This window comes from Oryzias melastigma, linkage group LG7 (assembly GCF_002922805.2).
Source record: "Oryzias melastigma strain HK-1 linkage group LG7, ASM292280v2, whole genome shotgun sequence".
NCBI classification, from domain to species: domain Eukaryota; kingdom Metazoa; phylum Chordata; class Actinopteri; order Beloniformes; family Adrianichthyidae; genus Oryzias; species Oryzias melastigma.
In genome coordinates, this window is record NC_050518.1 from 6,966,981 (window position 1) to 6,988,382 (window position 21,402).

The 21,402-nt window shown below is 37.5% G+C and overlaps 1 protein-coding gene across 1 annotated transcript; it reads right to left on the reverse strand.

Moving 5' to 3' along the window:
• Positions 1-2,483: 2,483 nt before the first annotated feature.
• Positions 2,484-21,396, reverse strand: slc6a17 (solute carrier family 6 member 17). Its single transcript, XM_024293054.2, has 12 exons — positions 21,179-21,396; positions 15,458-15,842; positions 13,022-13,179; positions 10,588-10,714; positions 9,823-10,004; positions 9,064-9,174; positions 7,424-7,665; positions 7,149-7,341; positions 5,733-5,925; positions 5,492-5,651; positions 5,252-5,414; positions 2,484-5,080 (listed from the first exon to the last, which is right to left on the reverse strand). Exons 2-12 carry the CDS (start codon positions 15,747-15,749, stop codon positions 4,718-4,720), a joined length of 2,184 nt encoding a protein of 727 aa, XP_024148822.1. The 5' UTR covers positions 15,750-15,842; positions 21,179-21,396; the 3' UTR covers positions 2,484-4,717.
• Between the last annotated feature and the right edge of the window lie 6 nt (positions 21,397-21,402).

The window sequence follows — 21,402 nt, forward strand, 5'->3', positions numbered from 1 at the left end:
AGGCGCACAGCTGTTTTTATTGAGGACAACCACACACGAACACTAGAAACCAACAGACACCAAAGTAACATCGCAGACAGTACAAAAATCAAAAATATCTGAAAATATACAATTATTATTTACAGCTCAAGTATACACCCTGTGACTTTTACTAGAGATACCCAGTGTGGATTTATCAGAATGTACATCAATATTTACAGTTTAAATACATCATTTAAATACTATAAATATAACTATAGTTTGTCACATGAAGACTATTCCATAAATTTACTTTTAAACCACTTTTATCAAGTTCGTCTCAGTTACTGAACTGAAATCACTTGAAGAAATTGCTGGCAACACACCGGACACATGGACACGACAAAAAGACCCTGGAGTTGGAGTCTTTCATTTTCAATACCAAACATTTTCACTTTTCCTCGTCTGAGAAGGCGTTTCTCTGCTGTGTAGCGTTTACACTTTGTTCATGAACGTATTGAAATGTTAGAGTTCAGATTGACTGTGCCTTGGTATCTGTATGCAGTATGATAAAGGAGGTTAGCATGTCTAAAAAACGCTGTAAACATGTTGTGATTGTGCTCTCCTGGAGTTACTAAACTTTATTTGACGATGGCAGTGCATTTCAGTGTGCGTTATTTTTAATTGTTGAAAGTGACTAAAACAGTTCAGCTCAATGATAAAAGATCAAATCTATGAAGCGATAGAACGGGGTTTGGAGCTGGCAGGCCTGTGCTTTCGTATCACGTGCTATAGCTTCAGCTTTTTTGAAGGCAGATCAACATCTTCACCTTCAAGCTTTTGTCTGCATTGTGCCTTGAATAAAGAATCCATCTGCCTTTCTATGAACCTCACAGCGGTATGTGCATACACAGATCAAGGTGAGTTATGAAAAATTGTAAACAGTGTCTTGAAAATAAGAAACAGAAAGGGTTTCTTTTGTGGCTTTCTATGTGTAGTATATATATTTAAGCTTTATTGTTCCTCTAACCTTCAAAATCTACAAATGAGCTTGTAAAATATATATTTTTGTGGCAGGAGTTTCACATTCCATCAAAACATTCATTGGGGATGACTGTCAGCTAAATATAACCGGACCAAAAGATGGGAGAAACAGAATTTTTAAGCTTTAAAACCATAAACAAGAATCTGACTTAAACATCACTTTGGACTTAACCACAAGGGGCAACAGGCAAAGCAACTTAGATCTCTTTCCTTTAAGGCAATCTTTATTTTACCATATGGCTTCAAAATAAACTACCAGATCATCCGAGTTCTTTGATCACCACAAATCACCTCTGAAACATCTGCATTAGAAATAATTCAGAGCTGATTCTCACTTTATTCCAACTGACTCATTTCTATAAAGAAGACATTTTTATTTACATTCTGTTGGATCAGGAGTCTGCAACACTTTAACATTTTATTGACCATGTGGGCCGATTTCTTACTGACTAAAACCCAATAAGAACTTCAAAAGCCTCGTTTCCACTGAGTGGTCTGGTACAGTATGGAGTGGTACAGGACGGTCCAGTTCATTCTGGAGAGTGTTTCCACTCAGTTAAGCCTCGCTTCCACTGAGGGGTTTGTTTTCATGATCTTGCGTAGTGTAGACCGCAGTGCGCACTACGAAAAGTAACAACAATGGAGGTCATTTAATTTTTTCCTTGCTTTCATTTTTTATTGAATTTAATGTTTGAAAGAAGATTTGCTAAGTAGAATACCGTCATAAAATAAAAAAAAAAGAATCGCTAGCTTAGCGCTAAACTGGCACTTTCTAATATCGTCATCACTCTCTATCAATCAACGGGTAGCTACAGCAGCTCCACCCCAACCACCTATTTTTATATGGACCAACAACTGATGGGTGGCCCCCAAGAGGTGTAGTTCTGTACTATTTTACAATGGAAACACTCAAAATACAGGACCGCTCAGTGGAAACTAGGCGATATACTTCACTCTTTAGAAAATTAAAACTAAGATTTTGATTTATTTTTAGTTTCAACAATGATAAATATAAATGACTTTTTTTTGTATAAATTACCCAAAAAGGAAATAGCCTAATTTTCTAAATATGAATTAATGTATATTTTTTGCCAGATGTTCACATGACCTCCTTTCAAAATAAGACACATCGCACCACATAGGATCATCTCAATGCAGCAAATGTTGTCGTAAATGGTTCCATTTCAGTAATGAAACTGAATGAATATTTTTTGGATTATGAGGAGCACTAGAATCCTTTGAATTTTTCAACAAAAAACAATTTTGCTTTATTTTTTTCAATTGATTATCTGTCCAAATGTTTTAGTCTGACTTTGGTAAACAACAAAGCTGCACAGCTTGATGGATTGTTGGAGCATTATGGGTACTTTAGTCAGGAGTCTGTCAGACTGATGCATACAGTGGTTCAACTATTTGTGAATGAGTTGAATAAAGTTTGATGGCTTCATTTTAGGCACCTTATAGTCCGAAAAATACATTACTTTTTTAAACATTAAACTTTTTATTTTTCTTTATCCAGAGAGCCACATTGGAGAGATAAAAAAAGCTACATGTGGCTCCAGAGCCTCAAGTTGCAGACCTCTGTCCTGGACAAACATGTGTCCAGACATCACTTTAAGGAAGCTGCATTTGGATGTTTGTGAACTTCTGCTTTCACATTAAAATCAAGCTTAAACTGCAAACAAAGCATGCTCTGTCCTATGGATTTGTCAATTTGACACAACAGATTTTAACCTTCTTGTACCTGCAGATGTCCACTCAAGGATGCAACAGAACAGCAACTGGAAGAATAAATTATTTCAACTGAATGTAAGGCCCTCTGCTCTCTGTTTGTGCCTCAAAAATCCCTGATTAGACATGAATAACAATGATCCAAATCTGGAGATCTACTCCAGACATCTTAATGCCAAAACAGAAGCCAAACTTTCATTTTTACTAAGGAAAGGCAACAGTTCAGGCAAAGATCCTGATCTATTTCACCACTTTTCCAGAGATGTTTCACAAATTTGAGATCAAACGCATAAAATTTGACTTCAGGCATTTCTGAGATGCCATGCTTTTTTGTCTTGTGCATTTTATAAACATTCAATTCTTTTATTTAGATATATATATTCTCTAAAAGCCTTTTTGCTGAGTCTTCAAATGTATGCTTAAAAACTCCAGGGTCTATCTAATTAAAGTGCTCATAAGAATAAGTAGAAACATTGGTCCAATATTCACTGGATGAAGAGAAAACAAATACACCGACAAAAGCATAAGGCAAACAGACAACACGGAGGCGGCTCAGGCACATGAGAATGTGACTGATTGTTCTTCAACTACATTACTTCAGTCTTAAGCATTGGTGCTTCTCAGGGAGGGGCCACAGGTACAAAGAGAATGTTTTCTCTGTTGGCTGGCAGAGACACCTAGTGGTCAAAACCATGTATCACCACAGTTCTAAACATTGAAATTTCCACAGTAACTCCCTGAACAAAACGTTGTAAGATAATCAAAGTGGGAGAACAAAGCCTTTTCTCCCCCTTCACTCACAAGAAGACATTGAGCTGTGTTATGTAGTGCTTATGAAATATGCTCAGCAAAATTGAGAATTTAGTCACTTATCCTCTCGAGGATGAAGCATGTGCAGTTTAGCACTGATGCAGGGTGACATTTTCAATTACTATGCAGGTGAAACACTAGAAACCTGGTGACTGCTCCTCTGCGAATCCTTCACATCAGACAGCTTGAATATATTTGCATGGTGTGTTGCAACAGCTTCCCCCGGGTACCACAGCTCTATTTTTAAACCGGTAGGGTTATGAGGAGCTCTTGATCAGCTGCAGACATCACACTCGTGTTTACACCTGTGTGCACACAAAGACAAAACTGTTTTTTCCTCCACCTGCCACTCTATGGCAAACAAGCATGAAGCCCTACTCTGATCAAAGAACAGCAGTTTCTGCTTGTGTGTACACCTGTTATTTAAGGTTATTATTAAAAGACTTCCAGCAACCTGATCAGCACAACTGCTGCTCACCGAATCCAGAGCATTGCTTCTTGAAGACTATGAAACAGAAAAGTGCTGCTCTGTGTTAAGGCTCAGAGATGCTCTAGCAATGGCTGTGCTTGTGTTTCATGGAACGATGAGTGGCCAAGCTGCCTCTTGTTTCTCCCTATTGCAGTGTATGTGTGTGTGCGCAACTCATGTGAAGTGTGGAAACATTGCACAAAACACCTATTTACATTATCGTACATTTGTGGGAATCAGAGCTAGAAGGAGATCCAAAGTCGTGTCAGGACCCTGATGGTGCGTATTATTGCTGATGCATGATAGGCACAATAAATGTGAAGATACAATGTGCTTGTAATACTATCAAAACCAATTTCTACATACTGTGATGGATGCTTTTTATAACTATTTTGTTTTCTAGATGAGAAAAACTTCTATCAAAAAAAAAAGATGGTTGTTTTTCATTAATGTTGTGTCTTCTCTTAACTATCTTCTCATTCGTTTTAGTTTTGGATCCATCTTTCCGGTCACAGAATATTAACGTTTTACTGACACTGAAGTCGCTAAGATAGAACCAACCATTAAAATCTAAGAGGGTGTGGATGGATTTTACTTTGGGGTACGGGCTGATTTATTGATGTAAGTTAATTTTCTTTCCCTCATGATCTCCTTAGCTTGTTTGCCCCAATCTGGGGTGGGTGTTGTGGGGGGGGGGATGGAAAATCATAGCTCAGATTCAGGAGAGCCGATGTTCTGGTAGCCTGTCTTGGTGCTGGTGCCATAGTTGGTGTTGGTCATCTCCTGGGTGCCTCCGGGCCCCAGATATGCCCGGTGGGGGGGCATGGGGGAGGGAGCTTCGCTTGGGTTCTTGCTGAGAATGAAACGCTGCTCATCCACCTCCTCCAGGTTGGAGATGTCCTTCATCATACCTTTACGGTAGGAAACGGACAGCTTGTTGGAGCCGTCGGAGACTAGGTTGAATTGGCGGACAACATAGATGATGGGTAAAGGCAGCATGGCAACCACAATGAGAGCATAGGCCATAGCCAGAGCCCAGGGGGGGTAGCTATGGAACTGCTCAGAGCCCTGGGAATGCAGAAACAAACGAATAATTACAGTGGAAGCAGCTTTTAAATATAAATTGAGGACAAATGGTTAAACAAACAAAAAAAAAGTAATAAAAAAGGTTAAAACTGTATCAAACACTTTTTATAATTCAAACTCCTCTGTATTTCCCAGTCAAACATGAGCACTGACCTCAGATTCCACCCAGGCGTTGTATCCTGCAGGACTGACGGCCATCTCGATGACTGTGGCAGCGATGAGCACCACCAAGATGGCAGGAGACACGTATCTCCACATGTAGTAGTAGAAGGCGTACGGCCTGAAACCAAGCATGTCCTCCAGGTCCTGCATGAACCTGTAGCAGAAATATCATACGAATGTTCTACAAATGCTCAAAGCAAAAAAGGAGGAATCAAGGAGTATTAACGTCACCTCTTGGTGCCATAGATCCACGCCACTGAGACGTTCTCCAAGATCACCACCACAGTGAGAGGCAGACCAGCAGAGTAGTCATCAAACATGGTGACAAAATAGTTTCCTGAGCGTTGGACGAACAGTAGGCCCAGCAGAAAAGCTATGACACAGCAAACCACTGGATGGGAGGGAGAAATGGAGACACCAATCAGCACTGGTACTCAGGTTTATGACCTGTGGGGCTACAGCCAAAACTTACCGCACAGAATCTCCTTGCGAATCTTGAAAGCATCCAGAATTGGTGTGGTGATGCCGGTCATGGTTCCAATCATGCTTCCCAGCCCCAAGTTGATGAGCATAAAGAAGAACATGACTGACCAAAATGGACTGGCAGGAAAGTGGGTCATTGCCTCTGTGAAGGCGATGAAGGCCAAACCCGTACCCTGAACTGCCTGGAGATTTGAAAAACAAACATTTATATATATATAAAAATGAAGGTGATTGGTTTGTTAATGAACTTCTTGGTGGAATGAATAATGCTGATCTCAAAGGGCTCCTACTAATGGGGAGAAATTATAAGCACCATTTGTTTGGGATTCAATAGGACTCAGATTTACAGGGATTCTTTGTTTATGGCAGAGAGTTGAGTGTCTTGCCATCATACTATTTGCATTTTGTCAAACTTCCCGAGAACAAAGTCCATATGTCCTCTGTGGAAAACATTTGTTTTTTGATTGTCCCATTTGACTAATTTTAAGAACTCTGCTGAGGCCTGATGTACTTAAAAAATTAAATGTGTTTATTTATTTTTATTATTTTATTTTATGTATTTTTTGTATTTATTTTAATAGTTCATTTATTTAAATATTTTTTGTATTAATTTATTTTATTATTATATTTATTTATGTATTTGTATTTTAATTATTTGCTTCTTTTTATTTTTATTTTTTTACTTTTTAACTTTATTTTATTCCATTTTATTTTTTATTTCCTTTTTTTATTATTATTATTGATTTTACTTTTTTTTTTTAAAAGAGGAACTCTGAGTGGGATTGGGGGAATTTAGGCTTCTTTTAAGACATAATGGAGAATAGAGTAGACATAATTTAATTAGGTGGTTTTCAGGGGGTTAAATAAACTGTTTCTCCAATTGAGTTAGAGACTAAAAGAGAAAATGATGCCAACTCTTAAATCTTCTAATAATTTTAGTGTCTCCAACCAGTTGTTTCCAGCTGATGCTGTCTAAAATGATATTGTGAGTTTTTTCTTTAGTTAAGTTCAGTTTTCTTTTCTTTCACCATGTTTATTATTCTACTTTTTAACATTTTGATTCCCTTCACTCAGTTCCCACCCAGTTACCCCGACCTTTGCATTCATTTCCCATCAGTATATGTCCATGGTTCTCCATTGATGACTGTCAGATTCTTGCTCGTCTTTATACTTTTTAGAAAGTCAAGTTTAAGTTTCTCAAATATTTTGTTTTTGCAGCCAAGTTTAATTCTTTTTTTCAACCACCTTTTCTGACAGATAATGTCCATTATGAATTTTAAAGAAGGCCTTTAAAACCATTACTTTTTCCTAAAAACATATATGTATTTTTTCTTCACCAAAATCTATGATTTTCTAAATACGTAAACAAGTCAACATGTAAATCATGCCAGCGTTTTGGGTTCACCTTGTTAAGTTCATCCTCCAGGATGCAGGGGTCCAGACCAAGTTGACCAAAGTTATCTTCCTTGACGGTTTTGATGACTCCGTACATTTCTGAGTAGTCCTGAGCAGACAGGTGGGAGAAGTTGATGTGAGGAGGAATGAGCTCTTTGCTCAGCACGCCTGTGTTTAGGTAACCCAGGATCTTCTCGGCATTCCTGTGGAGAACAGAGACGTATGTCATCACGCGTTTATGAGGAAAAGACGTCCGCTCTCTGGTTCCCGGGAGGACATACTCACTCAACGACACACTTCTCATTCATGACGTTCGCTTTGAACCCCAACACGGCAAACACCACCAACGTGGCCAAGATGGAGGTGAGGAAATTGATGATGGAAACCAGCGCCGCGTCAAAATGGCAGTTGTTGTCTCGTTTGTTGTAGCTGGAGAAAGCAATGACGCCGCCAAAGCCCAGGCCGAGTGCAAAGAAAACCTGGGTAGCTGCTTCTCTCCACACCTGAGGTTCCAACATCTTCTCAAGCTGGAGAGAAAAACATGAAAGTATTTAGTTAAATCATTTTTACCCAATTATTGAAAAGACTGTCAGCAATAGTTTTCATTTATGCGTGAGCCAATCTTTTCTTTTTGCGCCTTAGCTTAAAAAATCTTCAAATACGTTTTAATATGGCGGGATCCCAGAGAATTAATTTCACTGAACAGATTTTCTTTTTATAAACATTTAGAGAAGCACTGCTTAAAAAAACATAAAAGTGAATTTTAAAGGGAAAAGAAGCGGAATTTTAGAAAGAGTAACATTCTATATTACGTCCTTCATAATGTCTGATTTTGTTTTACTTTCACCTTTATTTATTTAAAAAAAAGGCTGAAATCTGAACTATAATTAGTTCAAACAAATTGTTTTAAAATCACAAAATGCAATAATAAAGAGATTGTCGTTATTTGTATTTTCGAAGAAGAAAACTGAATTGTAAAAACATTTTTTGTCACAGTTTGCCTAAAACTGTATTTTTAAGGTTTAATTAAAAATTAAACTTGATATTTAAAAAAATATTGGTCAGGATCTGGAAGACTAAATGGCTTTTTAAAGATATATTTAATTATAAATTGCAACCTGAACGCTGCAGACCACAAACAAATTTAAGTGACGCAAAAAGTTCTACTAAATGCAGGATAAAGTGTACAGTTTGTATCTTGCACAAACTAAAAGTGACAAAATGAATGCAACACTGTTTTCTTTACATACATTTTTAGTACTAAATAAAAAATATATATATTTTAAATTTTAGCTAAAAAAAGGAAAAAGTGGTCAGAGACTCTTGCAGCCATGCACATGTTTTGGACCTGTAAGCAGATTAAACTAGTTTGGAACAACTTGTATCTCGATTCAAATTTATCCCCATTTCTTTCTGACAAGGAGGAAAATTCTGTTTGGTAATACGAATTATTATAATAAGCTATCTTCACAGCTCTATCTGATAAATCTCCTGATTATATTAACAAAATATGTTATTCATAAAACCAAATTTAGCAATAAACCTCAAAATGTATTTTAATTAATTGTTCAAATCGGTCAGTTCCTAAACTTTATGTCTCAACAACAACAAAAATCATCTATCTGTCTTAGCTTTGCAGAATAGCATAGTGTTACTTTTATTTTTGCTGATTTTTATTTTTGTAAACAGACATTTTTTCTAAATTGATGCACATTTTCTTCTTCTTTTTTCTTTGCTGTGTTTTTAATAAAGCTATAAAAATAATACTAATAACTTTTGAAGCCATAATTTTGTAAGTGCATACATTTGCCACTAGAGGGAGACACTGACTGAAATAATGTGGATATTAAATATTAGACAAGAAAACAACTGTTATTTTTTATCCTTCTTTTAACAATGTGAGAACTACCATTGGTTTCTCTCACTTTAGGGGTGAACATGTGAGCGATGCCGTCGATGGCGCCCTTCATCAACAGACCCCGCACCAGGAAACAGAAGAGCACAACATATGGGAAGAGGGAGCTGAAGTACATCACCTAAGACAGACAGACACAGAGAGAGTCAAGTAGATTACAGTGTTGCCATGGACACCCCGTCTGAGACCTCACACATGCTTCAGTGAGAAGTGCACTCAAATGTAGTGACACACATACTAAAAAGCTCCCAATCCTGGCTTGTGTTTGCTGGTCACTGAGTCGGTAAAGCCAAAAGAGAACAAAGCGCTTCAATACAGAATATGAAAATTAAAGTTTTGTGGGGAGAAAATTGGGTTAAAGGTTGGCATATTTTCCAGCTCAGCTATATGTTCCACTGTGGTTTAAGATGACTCCTCTACTAGATCTGGATCAAATTGTGTTACTGAAGTTTTTGCCAAACTGAGACGTTTCTAGGTGCATCTTGAACCATTTTTCCCAGGGTTCAGTGTAAGCTCATCAATGTTGCATTTTATCTCTTTTAATAATATAGATGAGATCTAAAAATAGACTTGAGATGATGAGAGGATTAACATCTTTGCCTTGCCTGAAAAGCAAGTCAATAAATCCGTCACTCTGGGTGAATCCCTGATTAAAAATAAAATGTAATGCTTTTGTTGAAAGGATTTAATGCATTTTTTTATTTTATTTTAATTCTCCTTTGCAGAGTAAAGCATAACCATGCAATCTCTAATCTTTAACACCGCTTACCTTCCCAGAGGACTGGATACCCTTAATGACTGCCAGGCAGACCATGATCCAGGCCACCAGCAGAGACAAAGTCATCTTCCAGTTCAGACCGCCAGTGTCATCGATGGTGCTGGTGATGTTGAGAGCCTGCCGGTACCAGAAATAGGTGGTGGCTGAGCTCTTCTCGCACTCTGGCTCCACAACTATGAGCAGAATAAAGACAAATTAAAGATACAGTTTTATAATTTTTTTAGGTTTGAAATGCAAATGAAAATGTAAGCTATAATGAAAAGAAAAAGTTGGATGTAATTTTTGATAAAATGCATATTATTTATTTATTTTATTTTTTTGGTAGATTTGGTTAATATGTTTTAGGCATCATCATTACCATATATATTTAGATTTTAAACATGTCAGATAATTGACCAAAGCGACAGTAAAAAGTTTAAGACACAGTCAGAGCGTTCTAATATTACCTAGTCATGTCTAGATTCAGTAATAAAAAGAGAAAAAGATGAAGGTGCACAAAAGTCAATGGAATAGAAAATAATAGAATCATATTTGACTCTATTGCATTTTTAATTCAAGTAAATCTGCTGGAGCAGAAGGAAATCTTATCTCACACTAATTTGACAGAAACATGTATGTCTTGCTGTCAAAAGTAAAAAAGTTTCAATTCTCAAATGTAGAAAAATATGAAACTATTATCATTCAAATGAAAAAAAACATGCGTTTTTGGACATCTGTTTGTGGTTTAGTTTGGTTGTTTAATGGATGTAGACTCACTGGCTTGAGTTCCATTTCTCTGGATGGGACATTCAGCCCAAGGCAGCGGATACTGAAACGACTGGAAGAAGTAGAAGATGCTCCAGCCAATAATCACATTATAGTAGAGGCCCACAAAGCCACAAACCTGAAGAGAGAGAACAACAAAGTTTGGTAATCGCTTCAGACCAGTATGTTGTGGTGAACGCCTCATCTTAAGTCGAGGCACAGACAGCGAGCTCACAGGTTAAGATGAAGTGCATATGAATTATTGAGCTGTTTGCTCTCAGGAGCCAAGACTGTGGCCCTCAAAGAGGAGGTATTTATAGCTGCTGAATCGCCCTCTGCCATATCCCAGCTGCCACACGCCTCGCTTCCCCCCTGCCAGGACTTTTCAGCCCCTACTTTTCATTAGAGTGATGAAATGAATGCTGGGATGACGGACAGATTGGTGGAGCAGATCATTGACTGAGTGATGCAGCTGCTGACTGGCGGTGTTAAAGCAGGTGTGCTGATGGATTTAGTCCTACAAACGATTACTGGTAAAGACTCTAGCAGTGATCAGCGCTGGTCTCTGCATGCTGCTCGCTTTAAGATGACCACAGGAAACAGAATCAAAGAGGGTTCTTTCTACAGCATGGTTGGAATTGATGTTGGTTCCAATTTTAAGTAAAGAATCAATGCGGTCATCTCTGGCAGGATTGATTTTTGACATCTTGTCATGATTTTATCTGACTGGACTTCCTCATCCACAAACAAATGACAATAAATGTATTCTCTACATGCATGTTCCTCAACAATAAACCACCCTAAAAACCTTTTGAAATTGTTATATTCCTATTCAAATGTTATATATTCATATAGTAAAACAGTCTCACTTCTTATTGGAGAAATTTATGAAAACTTGTTCTATTAAGACTCAAAAAATGTCTTTGGTGTTTTGATGTTCTTATGACATTTTTTTAAAGATGGAGGACATAAATAAAAAAAAGGATATATAGGAAAAATAAGGATGAAGATAAAAACGACACAGTTGATCGGAGCGGGACTCATCATAATCGGGTAAACACAGGGCAATAGTTTTGCTTCAATGATGTTAAATCTCAAACATTATCTCAATTTAACTGAAGTTAAACACAACACTGTCTCAAGCACTTTGAGGAAGATGAGCAGCAGAAAGCCAGTCTGGGAATCCCTTCTGTCAGGTAGGTGGACCAGTAAAACTGTAGTTCACACAAGTTCACCACACTTAGAAAATTAAAAAAATCTCCTCCAGATTTCCGCTGAGACTTTCTGATGTTCGAGTAAAATTATAGTATAATTAAAAAACAATGAAGACAAGAATCTAATTAGCCTCTAATCAACAGTTCTCATTAGTGGTGGGAGTGTGATGGTATGGGTGGAACGTTTTAGTGCACACTTTAAGCACCTTGATACCAATTGAGCATGATTCTACACCACAGTCTAACTCATTATGTTTATTGATCACGTCCAACCCTCTTACACAAACTCTGCTGAGAGAAACAAGCAGCACAACATGCTCTGAGGACCTCGAGGTCCAGGCCCGGCTAACACTGCTACAACAGAAGATCCATCTTCCAGAAATAAAATGCCACAAAGGTTAATTGGCCTATGAATGGCTTCCTAAACATACAAACCAACCAATAGTTCATGAAATCTCCTGTGATTTGTGGTTAGAATGGATTTGTATTAGCTGTGTGAAGCCGTCATGTAAACATGCAACAGAACGCCTTTGAATCTATTCCAAAGAGGGATTTCTGAGGGAACAAAGTGCTCAAACCCGAAACCAGCAGGGTGAACCAGATATGGTGGGGAGTGTTTTACCTTATAATGAACATGCTAACGTTTGCACCTTTTACATTTTAAACCACACTACAGGATCTAACAGCCACCAATTTATACAATCTACTTTAGTTCTCCTATATGGCTTAATATTGTGTTTTTATTTACTTTTCCTCTGTGAAAAACTGGCCACCTGTCCAGAGTGTACCCCTACTTAACCCAATAGTAGCTGGGATAGGCTCCAGCATCCCCGTGACCCAAAAAAGATGACTAGATTGAATATTTGTGAACAACAGATGGAAAAAGCCCTTTTTGTCTAAAAATACTGGTGTCATGTCTCCCTATAAGATGTTCTCCCAAAGGCTAATTTTACAAAATAAGACATTTTTAATCTATCAGAATTTTTATATTGCCTTTGCTATGTCTGGGTCTGAAGTTTGTCCCTCTGCAACACAAGCTGTACGCAGTAGTTCTATTACTAGTCCTTTAACAGGAAGGAGAAGAGAAACAGGAAACAGGAGCAGATTTCAAAATAAAAGCCTCTTTTGTACTTAAAAAATAAAACTTTATAGAGTATTATTTTATTTTGTGCCCACAAGTGTGTGAATTAAGTGAAGGAAACCCTGATGGCGTCACATGGAAGGAGGCTTACCATCAGACTAGAAACACCAATGCCTCCAAGCTGAGGGTATACATAGTTCCACACTCCGATGCTGCCACGCCTGATCCTCTGACCCACTGCCAGCTCCAGGAAAAACAGCGGGATTCCAATGAGAAGTAGAAGGATAAAGTACGGGACGAGGTATGCACCTGTAACGATGGAAGGACACAAAGGAAAGGGTTATCATCACAAGCGTTTACAGTTTTATGTGAATGATCCACTTCATGGGATGTATAAAAACTAGACCGGTCCACAAGTTTCTACTTTTGTTAGTCACGTTTTAAATGGAACCCTCTTCAGTCTTACTGCACTATATGCTTTTTTTTTCTTCTTCTTTTCTGTTATCATTTCACCTTGTCATTCATCATTTTGTCAGATTAATTTTATAAAGTTCTCAGCGGCAAGAGAAAAGGAGAACAGACAGCAGTCACAGACAGACAGCATCCTCACAGGCTGAAGCAGCAGATGGAGGAACTGTGAGATTCTGTTGTCTTTTTAGGATTTCTCTCTGTGAATATAGAAAAATAAAACTCTATATATGAGATAAAAGCTTTGAAGTCTGACTCAAATGTACAGCAATGTTGATACTAATAATTACAAACTCATATATAAAATGAAAAGTGAATAAAATAATTCAAACTATATAAAGAAATTACAGTAATTTAACTATAGAAACAAAACCAGTCCATTTATGAATTTGTGCTTCAGGCAATATCAAAGATACATTTTTCTTATTTATTTTCCATTTCTGTCTCTTTTCTAATACATTATATAAAGCTGTCTGATACAATTTCAGAAAAAATGTGCCTAAAGATGAAGTAATAAAAGTGCACAGGCTTGATTTAAAAGAAAAGCTTTAACTTGTCTGTTGTTTAATTTGAAAAATTGCACTAATCGATTTACTCTAAGGTATCATTTTTAATCTTGCCTTCCTAAATGAATTTACATTAAATTACAGCTTTTAGCAGCAACATCTGACAAGCAACTAAAATACATAAAAATAGAAAAAAATAAATCGTAAAAGGCTCACAAGAAACAACAAAGTAAATCTGGAATTGCAACAAGTTTTTTAGTTGTATTTATTACTTTATAATATCTAAATATTAGTATTTTTTGTCAGTGTAGAAACAACTGTAACTATATTTTTGGAAGTGCAAAAATCTACAAACGATTTGTAATGGGTTTATTTTTACAGGTGATACAAGTCTCAGCACAGCCGCTGACATTCACTGACACTGTGAGATGTTGTCTAGTTTGGTCTTACGACTAATTTGGTGCTTATTTGCTGCTTTTTTCTGCAAAAAACACAAGTGAAACTTTGTGCTCCAGCAATAAAGAAACAGCATCTTATACTCTGGTTTGCTTTAAAGCTCCCCTGGAAGTCCACATTATCTCCAACAAGTTAACCTTTTCTATGAAAAACACAATAATGGTGTGAATAAAGTAAAACACATGATTAAACAAAACACAGAATTTAGTGCATTTTTCTTCATTTTACTGACAATTTTGAAAGTGAACCGAGCAACAATAACAGCAGGAGCTCATACAGGATCCCTGATGTCCTGACAAAGCCTAATGTTTGCTCACATTCACATCGTTATGAGTTACAGCTGAGTAGGTCATTTTTAACTAGCAATTATAGAGTTAACTAGCTTGTTCTAGTCGGTTTAAAAGCTGCTAGTGTTCACACATTGAGCATGAAGCTCATCCAGTCTGTGCTTCTCTCTTTACATCCACTTTTCTGAAACTCAATAATGAATCCAATATTTGCAAAAGTCAATCACTTTTCATCCTTTAACTGAGATATATCTCCAGACTTCTGAGTGGGAGACAAAATTTACCAGGACGAGATCATTAAAATTACCGGTACATGTTAGAACTATAAAATTATTACACTATTATGTGTAAAAACAGATCATTTCTCTTAGTAAGTCTTATTTCTCCCCCAGAAAAAGCTGTTTGACTTTTTCACATAAAATATTTTTGAAATATTATTGTAATTAATGATAAAACGTTAGGTTTTCTTTAACTGGCAGCATCCTTAAAAAGAATCCTGCATTTTTTTCCAATAAATAAAATATTTATAGTGCAGTTTCTCATTTTCTATCATTCTTCAGTATCATTGCAGGTGGTTATAGCTGTAGGCAGTAAAGATCTGCAATCCATTATTGCAGGGAAACTGAACTGACTGACTGAAGACGATTGCTTGTTGAGTTATTGTGTTATAAAGGGGATGCTCTATGTTTTTAATGATGGTTTAAATATCTCAAAAACATCCTAATCAGCTCCAGAGTGTGACCAAAAACAGAGCGGGTCTTTTTAGTTCCAACAGGTGACTGCAGATACCGTCACTCGCTCCACAATACACCACTGTCATAAAAAAATGGAATCAAGAACCAAGATCTACATTAACGCTCATTTTCTTACCTCCACCGTTTTTCTGGCACAGATACGGAAACCTCCAGACGTTACCCAGACCCACAGAGAAGCCCACCTGGGCCAGGATGTACTCCAGCTTATTGTTCCACGCCGGCCGGCCGTCTTCTTCTGGATCAGGTAGCAAGGCCTTTCCCGGGGCAGTAGATCCAGGACTGAGACCCATGCTCATCTGACTGCTCTTATAGTCCATGGGCTGCTCCAGGGACAGCAGGTCGGCCACAGACTCGGTGACGGGTTCATTGCTGTGCTGCAGCTGAGTCACCTTGGTATTCTTTGGCATAGTGGCTGAGGAAGGCCAGCTCTTTCAGGGGAGAAGTGGTGGAGCAGAAGCTGAGAAAGTGCTGCCAAAAAGGGAATTGTGCTTTTCTTCAATCTGTAAAGAGAGAGTGAGAAACATGAATAATACTGGCGTTTAGAAAAATGCTGTAAATGAAAAACTGAAAAAGTAGCAGATCTTTCCATCACATTGTAAATCCTCATTTTGGTCCACTTTAGAATGGTGCATGGATTACAGGTGAGCGTTTCCACTTAATTTGGACCATCACGGCGCACGTGGAGTGTAGATTATGTAGCTTTGTGTAATATAAAAGCAGCAAAAGCAAATGGAGGTCATCCTGCAGCTCATTTCTTTTCCAATAGTCGTTTTGTACTTTGTAATAAACAAACCATTTAGTAATGCTTTAATCCAATAATGCAGCTGAAAAGAGGAGAAAACTTTTGGCTTCGATTCCGCACTTTCTTTTGTCATATTGACCTTCTGCCAATCAGCAGGTTTCATCATGTGACGACAATAGTTCCATTTGTCTATGTTTTCACGACCAATGGTGGCCCAAAAATGGTACTTTTTTTTTTTTTGTGGCCAATATAATTAAGCTCTACATTTTTGCATTTAGTTTTATTTGAGTGGAAAGTTGCATGTCAGGAAATGTAAATTCTAAATAAAAAAATAATTTACATTTGTATTATTTATGACAGATTTCTGACAAGCAAAAAATATTTAGTTAATTAGGAAATGAATGTGACTGCAGTTGAAAAAACACGAGATAATTCTGAGTTCATTGCTTGAAGTGCGCTGTGAGGTATTCCTGTAATCCAGTTCATTATAGCGAACAAGACGGGGAGATTGAATTACAATCTGTTTCACAGCAGAACCCATTATTCTAAAGTTGAGTCATGTGAAGTGCACAAGCAGCACGTGTGACCGCTGCTCCCTGAAGAACACAGCACAATTACGCACACATTTAAGAAGTTATTACTCTCAACTGACCTCACAGCTTCATCGCCTTCTCCACAGTTTGTTATTTACAGAATTAAAAGCTCACATCTCTGTAGAAACAAACACCCTACAGAGGTTGTCTTTCTAGATGTTCTTTTTCTTTTGAGATTCTTCGGAATAACTCACAAAGGTTTTACGTTTTCCCTTCCTCAAGGGGCAGTTGTCTTTATGAGATTTTCTACATAGGATTTTGCTAATAATCTACTCATTTAGATATTTTAAAAAGAGGTGGTAAGATGTGCGGTGAGATCTGTTTTTTTTTTTACCATGGGAAGACAAAAGAAAACAGCTGCTTATTCAATTTTACTGAAAAATTTAAGGGATTCTGTTATTTTCAATCAGCAAAAGAATGCAGATTCAAACCGATCTGTTCTAAATCAAAAAAATCTAGCATAATACTCAAACAAATACAAGTGAAAACATACATATTCTAGATGTTGAGCCTCTTGTAGTTTTCAGCACTATTTTCAAGGTAATGTATTCAGAGAGAAGTCACCAATCACTTTTATGTGCTTGGTTGAAAGGATTGGAATTGTCTATGAGTAGAAAATATATTAAAAAGAATTTCTGCTGTGAATTGAGAATTAATTTTACTTAAAGGTTTCTAACTTGTTTTAACGTCTGTATTTCCATTTAAATATAACCATGTGCAGTGTCGTTATAGTGACATACTCTGATTACATTACAAAACGTCAGTAATAATTATGACACAACAAAAAAACAACACAATCCTGTCCTGGGTTCAAAATCGTTTAACTCAAACATTTTTGATAACAATGATCTCCATTAACGTCTGGTGTTCCTCAAGGCTCTGTCCTGGGACATTTATTCTATATATACCAGGGGTGGGCAAACATTTGGACTCGTGGGCCACAAAGGGTTCTAAAATATAACAAAAGCAGATGATTGGAATGTTTTAGTAATCCACCTCATGAGAGAAAGAAATAGCATGACATCTGGAAAAAAAAAACATGCTTTACTTTTGGATATTTCATTTAAAAACTGTTGTTTTAGCTCTCATTTTAGTGCCAGTTGCACAGATGAGTTGATATTCCTCAGGGAAAATAAAAAGTATTATAAGGACTATCAATTTAATTTATTCCAGTTTTTACGTGACAGAGTAAATAGTTTATAGAGCCACATTTGACTCCTGGGCCGTAGTTTGCCCACCTGTCATACACTGTGCCTACTCTCACTTAATATCTTAAAGTCCCTCTTCCATCGTATCTTGATCTATTGTAAAGCATTCCCAGTGGTCTTTTAATCACGATTTTGCCATTTTTAGCCAAAATCAAAAACCTGTGTCATATTCTGCTGATTTCCCATCATCCCTTTGTTTACACTCACTCCTGCTAGCTTCCAGCCCCTCACAACCTCAAGCTAACATTACCAGGGCAACAAAAATGGAAAGTAATATTGGATCCATCCAGCTTTACCGTTCCAGAGACTAGCTCAGATGAGGAAAACGAAGATGTTAATGGATCTATTTGTCTGCAAGTGGAAGCATCAGGATGGAGCAGGTAGACTTTGGTCTGCCCATTTCAGTTTCTATGTAAAACTGAGAGTATTTTCAAATGATATAAATAAAGAGTTACTCAGAAATCCAGTTTTACTTTAAAATTATTTTATACATATCCTCCATTATGGAAAAAATACTACGAGAACATGTTAAAAATGCCAAAAATCAGATTTTCATTGAATAAGTCACTTAAGGAAACATGTTTTTTTCTAAGAAAATAAAATGAATTTGGTTGACTGTTTTTCATTAATGACTGATAGACTGATAACTGTACTGATAACTTCTTCTCCCTTCAGCATGTCTGGAATCTCATTCTGCTTTATTTACCTTCAAGCACTCTGAGAGGGTTTTTAATTTTACTCTCCCCAGCTCGTCCTTCCCCCATGCGATTGAGAGCATTCAGCTGATCTGCTCCTCTCCTCAGAAACTCTCTCTGGATCATGACCTTTTTGCCCACTTACTCCATACTAGAGTTTAATCACGGCTTAAAATCCACCTTCTCTGGGTGGATGGCCTTTAACAAGTAAGCTTGTAAATGTGCTTCTTTTTTTATTATTATTATCACCAAAAATGTGATTTTTATCCCAGTTTTTTTGATTGAATTGTATTTGTTTCATTTCACTTTCAAGGTGCCCATAAATAAAATACATTACTATTATAACACTGCTGCTTTTTTTAGTGAACCTCATCTGCTTTCAGAGTTAAAAATAATAAAAATAAATCTGCAATTGCAACTTTAATTTGATTTTAAAAGTAAGCGGTGCAGAAACTAATTAAAATAAAGGTCAGCTGCAAAACGAAGGACAATAATACCGATGGTTCATTGATGAAGAGAAACTGAAGTGGTGATGAATAATATAACAAATAGACTAAAATGAGAACATTTCTTTATCTGGCTTTTGGGTCGTATCCAACTTTTCACTGCAGCTCACTGTGAACCCTTCATATGAAATGACAGTGAAACATCTGCAATATTAACAATATTCTACTGTTGTCTACTGCAAAGTATCATGCTGGGAGAAAATCTTCCAGTATTCTGATGTTTTTATGTTGTATGATGACATACTGTAAATTGCAACATCAGTTTTAGGGACATGAGTCAAAAGTGGACATCTAAGAACCAGATGTAAACAAATAACATCAGATTAACAATCAGAGGTTTGTAAATCAATAAAAGGCCGGACACTGAGAATATCAAGTTGTGATGAATAGCAGCTTCACAGCAGAATAGGAAAGCAGATCTCTTATTTTCCTCTGCAGAGGTGAGAAACAGAAATTTGCAAACAAGTGAAATTATTTTGATAATTTGGGATTTCACAAAAGCAGAAAATAATCCAAATTCTTTTTGCTCCACTTTTAAAATGGGATGAAATACCCATATTAGTAACAAACTGCCCCACTTCACCCTTCTGCGGTTGCCAACTCTGATCATGTTCAACCAACTTTTCATGCTTCACAGACACTTGTCAGTCAATTTTTAGCTCGTTCAATAACTCAAAATAACCCCCCACTGTCTACTATCTGCATGGCAGAGTTACCATGGAATCTAATTTGTGAGTTTATTGGTTCAATGAAAATATCAGGCTGAGTCAATTAAAATGTCAATTAAAAGACACTCACACAGGTCGTGTTTTTGGAGATGTTTGGAAAAGTAAAAATAAAAGACTATATTTTACCTGCAATCAAACATGGAATATGTGGGGATGGAAGGATGTTGGGAGTCAGAGACAGCAGGAATAGATGATTAATAGGGAGAAAAAGCCGATGATCAGATAAATGCCTGAGGCATGGATAAACGTTAGTTTAGATGCTGAACTTCCTGTTTTCTCAAATTAATGGAAACACACAGAAATGACAAGGAAAATAATATTTTAAGGCAATTAAAGGTGAATCTCGATTTATTGAGGTGTTCCTTCAGCGGCCTTGTGGTAGAGTGTCTGTCCTGAGACTGGACGGTTGTGAGTTCAAATCCACGACTGAGTCCCAAATACCTCCCTGCATGACACTCAGCAATACGGGGTTGTAATGGGGGGTTAAAGCACCTAATGGTTTTTGAGCTGTTTGCAGCTCAGCACTCTCTTACTGGATGAGAACAAATGTGCGACAGCTGATGGGACTTTAACTTTTAAGATTCATATATAATTGACCTTGTTTTGTTGTTTTGGAGCTCAGCCACCAACTTCACAAACACACCCATTAATGACAGATCAACTTTGGGTTCACACCATTTTTACCAAGTGTGGTTGCTAAGCAATAGGCTCTTCCTGCAAAGCTGAAACCCTTCTCACTGTCTAAAAATGATATTTCCAGAGGGATTGCTGCAAATAATAGAAGACCGACAGAGGAAAGTGTGGAAAAACTGGAAGAGATGCTCTGATGATGGATTTACTGTCAGTCTGGCAGCCACCACGCGCAGCATCATTCACAGATTGTAGATGTAGGACGTGTTAAAATCTAAAATGGAGTCACAGACGAGCTGCTTTCCCTGCCTCTGGTTTGATCTGATCCTGCCTGCAGGATCAATACAGGAACAAACTAACACCTGAACGGCTAGGCTAACTCCCTTCATGGATGCAACCTCCAGTGCTTTGTCAAGGTCACAGCAGCCGTCAGATAGTGGCAAAGCACGGATGGAAACATCACCACTGCGTGTCATCGGGTGAGCAGACGCCCAAAGATTTCTAATATTGGAGATACATTTGTCTCCACGGGGCGACGACGACACGGTTAAACACATTACCAAGCGACGTTTTCTGTCAACGTTTGCGCGTAAAATGATAAGTTGACGCGCAGAAAGACGCGCCTGCATGCACATTTTAAATGCAGAATCCCCCTCGATTAAAAAGTACTGATTGCAATAGAGATAATTATGAGTTTAAACTGATCAATTGATCAATTAGAGGTGTGTTCCTACCTTATTTGCGCAGTGAATAACTTCTTATTGCGACTCCTGGTGAGAGCATGAATCCTGGCAGGTTCTCTTCATTCAAGATGCTCCGCATGCAGCATCTCTGAGCGCACGGAGATGCGAAATCACGGAGAGCTTCCAGTCACACGGAGCGCGCCGTGCGTAAAGTCTGACGCAGGAGCCCAGCGCCCGCTAACTCCAAGTTTGCCCACTAAAAAAAAAAAAAAAAA

Coding starts and splice junctions, on each gene's coding strand:
- slc6a17 (XM_024293054.2), bottom strand. CDS start 15,749: ATGCCAAAGAATACCAAGGTGACTCAGCTGCAGCACAGCAATGAACCC. Junction 10,005..10,587: donor GAGAAATGGAACTCAAGCCA/GTGAGTCTACAT, acceptor TTCTGCTCATAG/TTGTGGAGCCAGAGTGCGAG. Junction 5,415..5,491: donor TGGATCTATGGCACCAAGAG/GTGACGTTAATA, acceptor TTTCTGCTACAG/GTTCATGCAGGACCTGGAGG.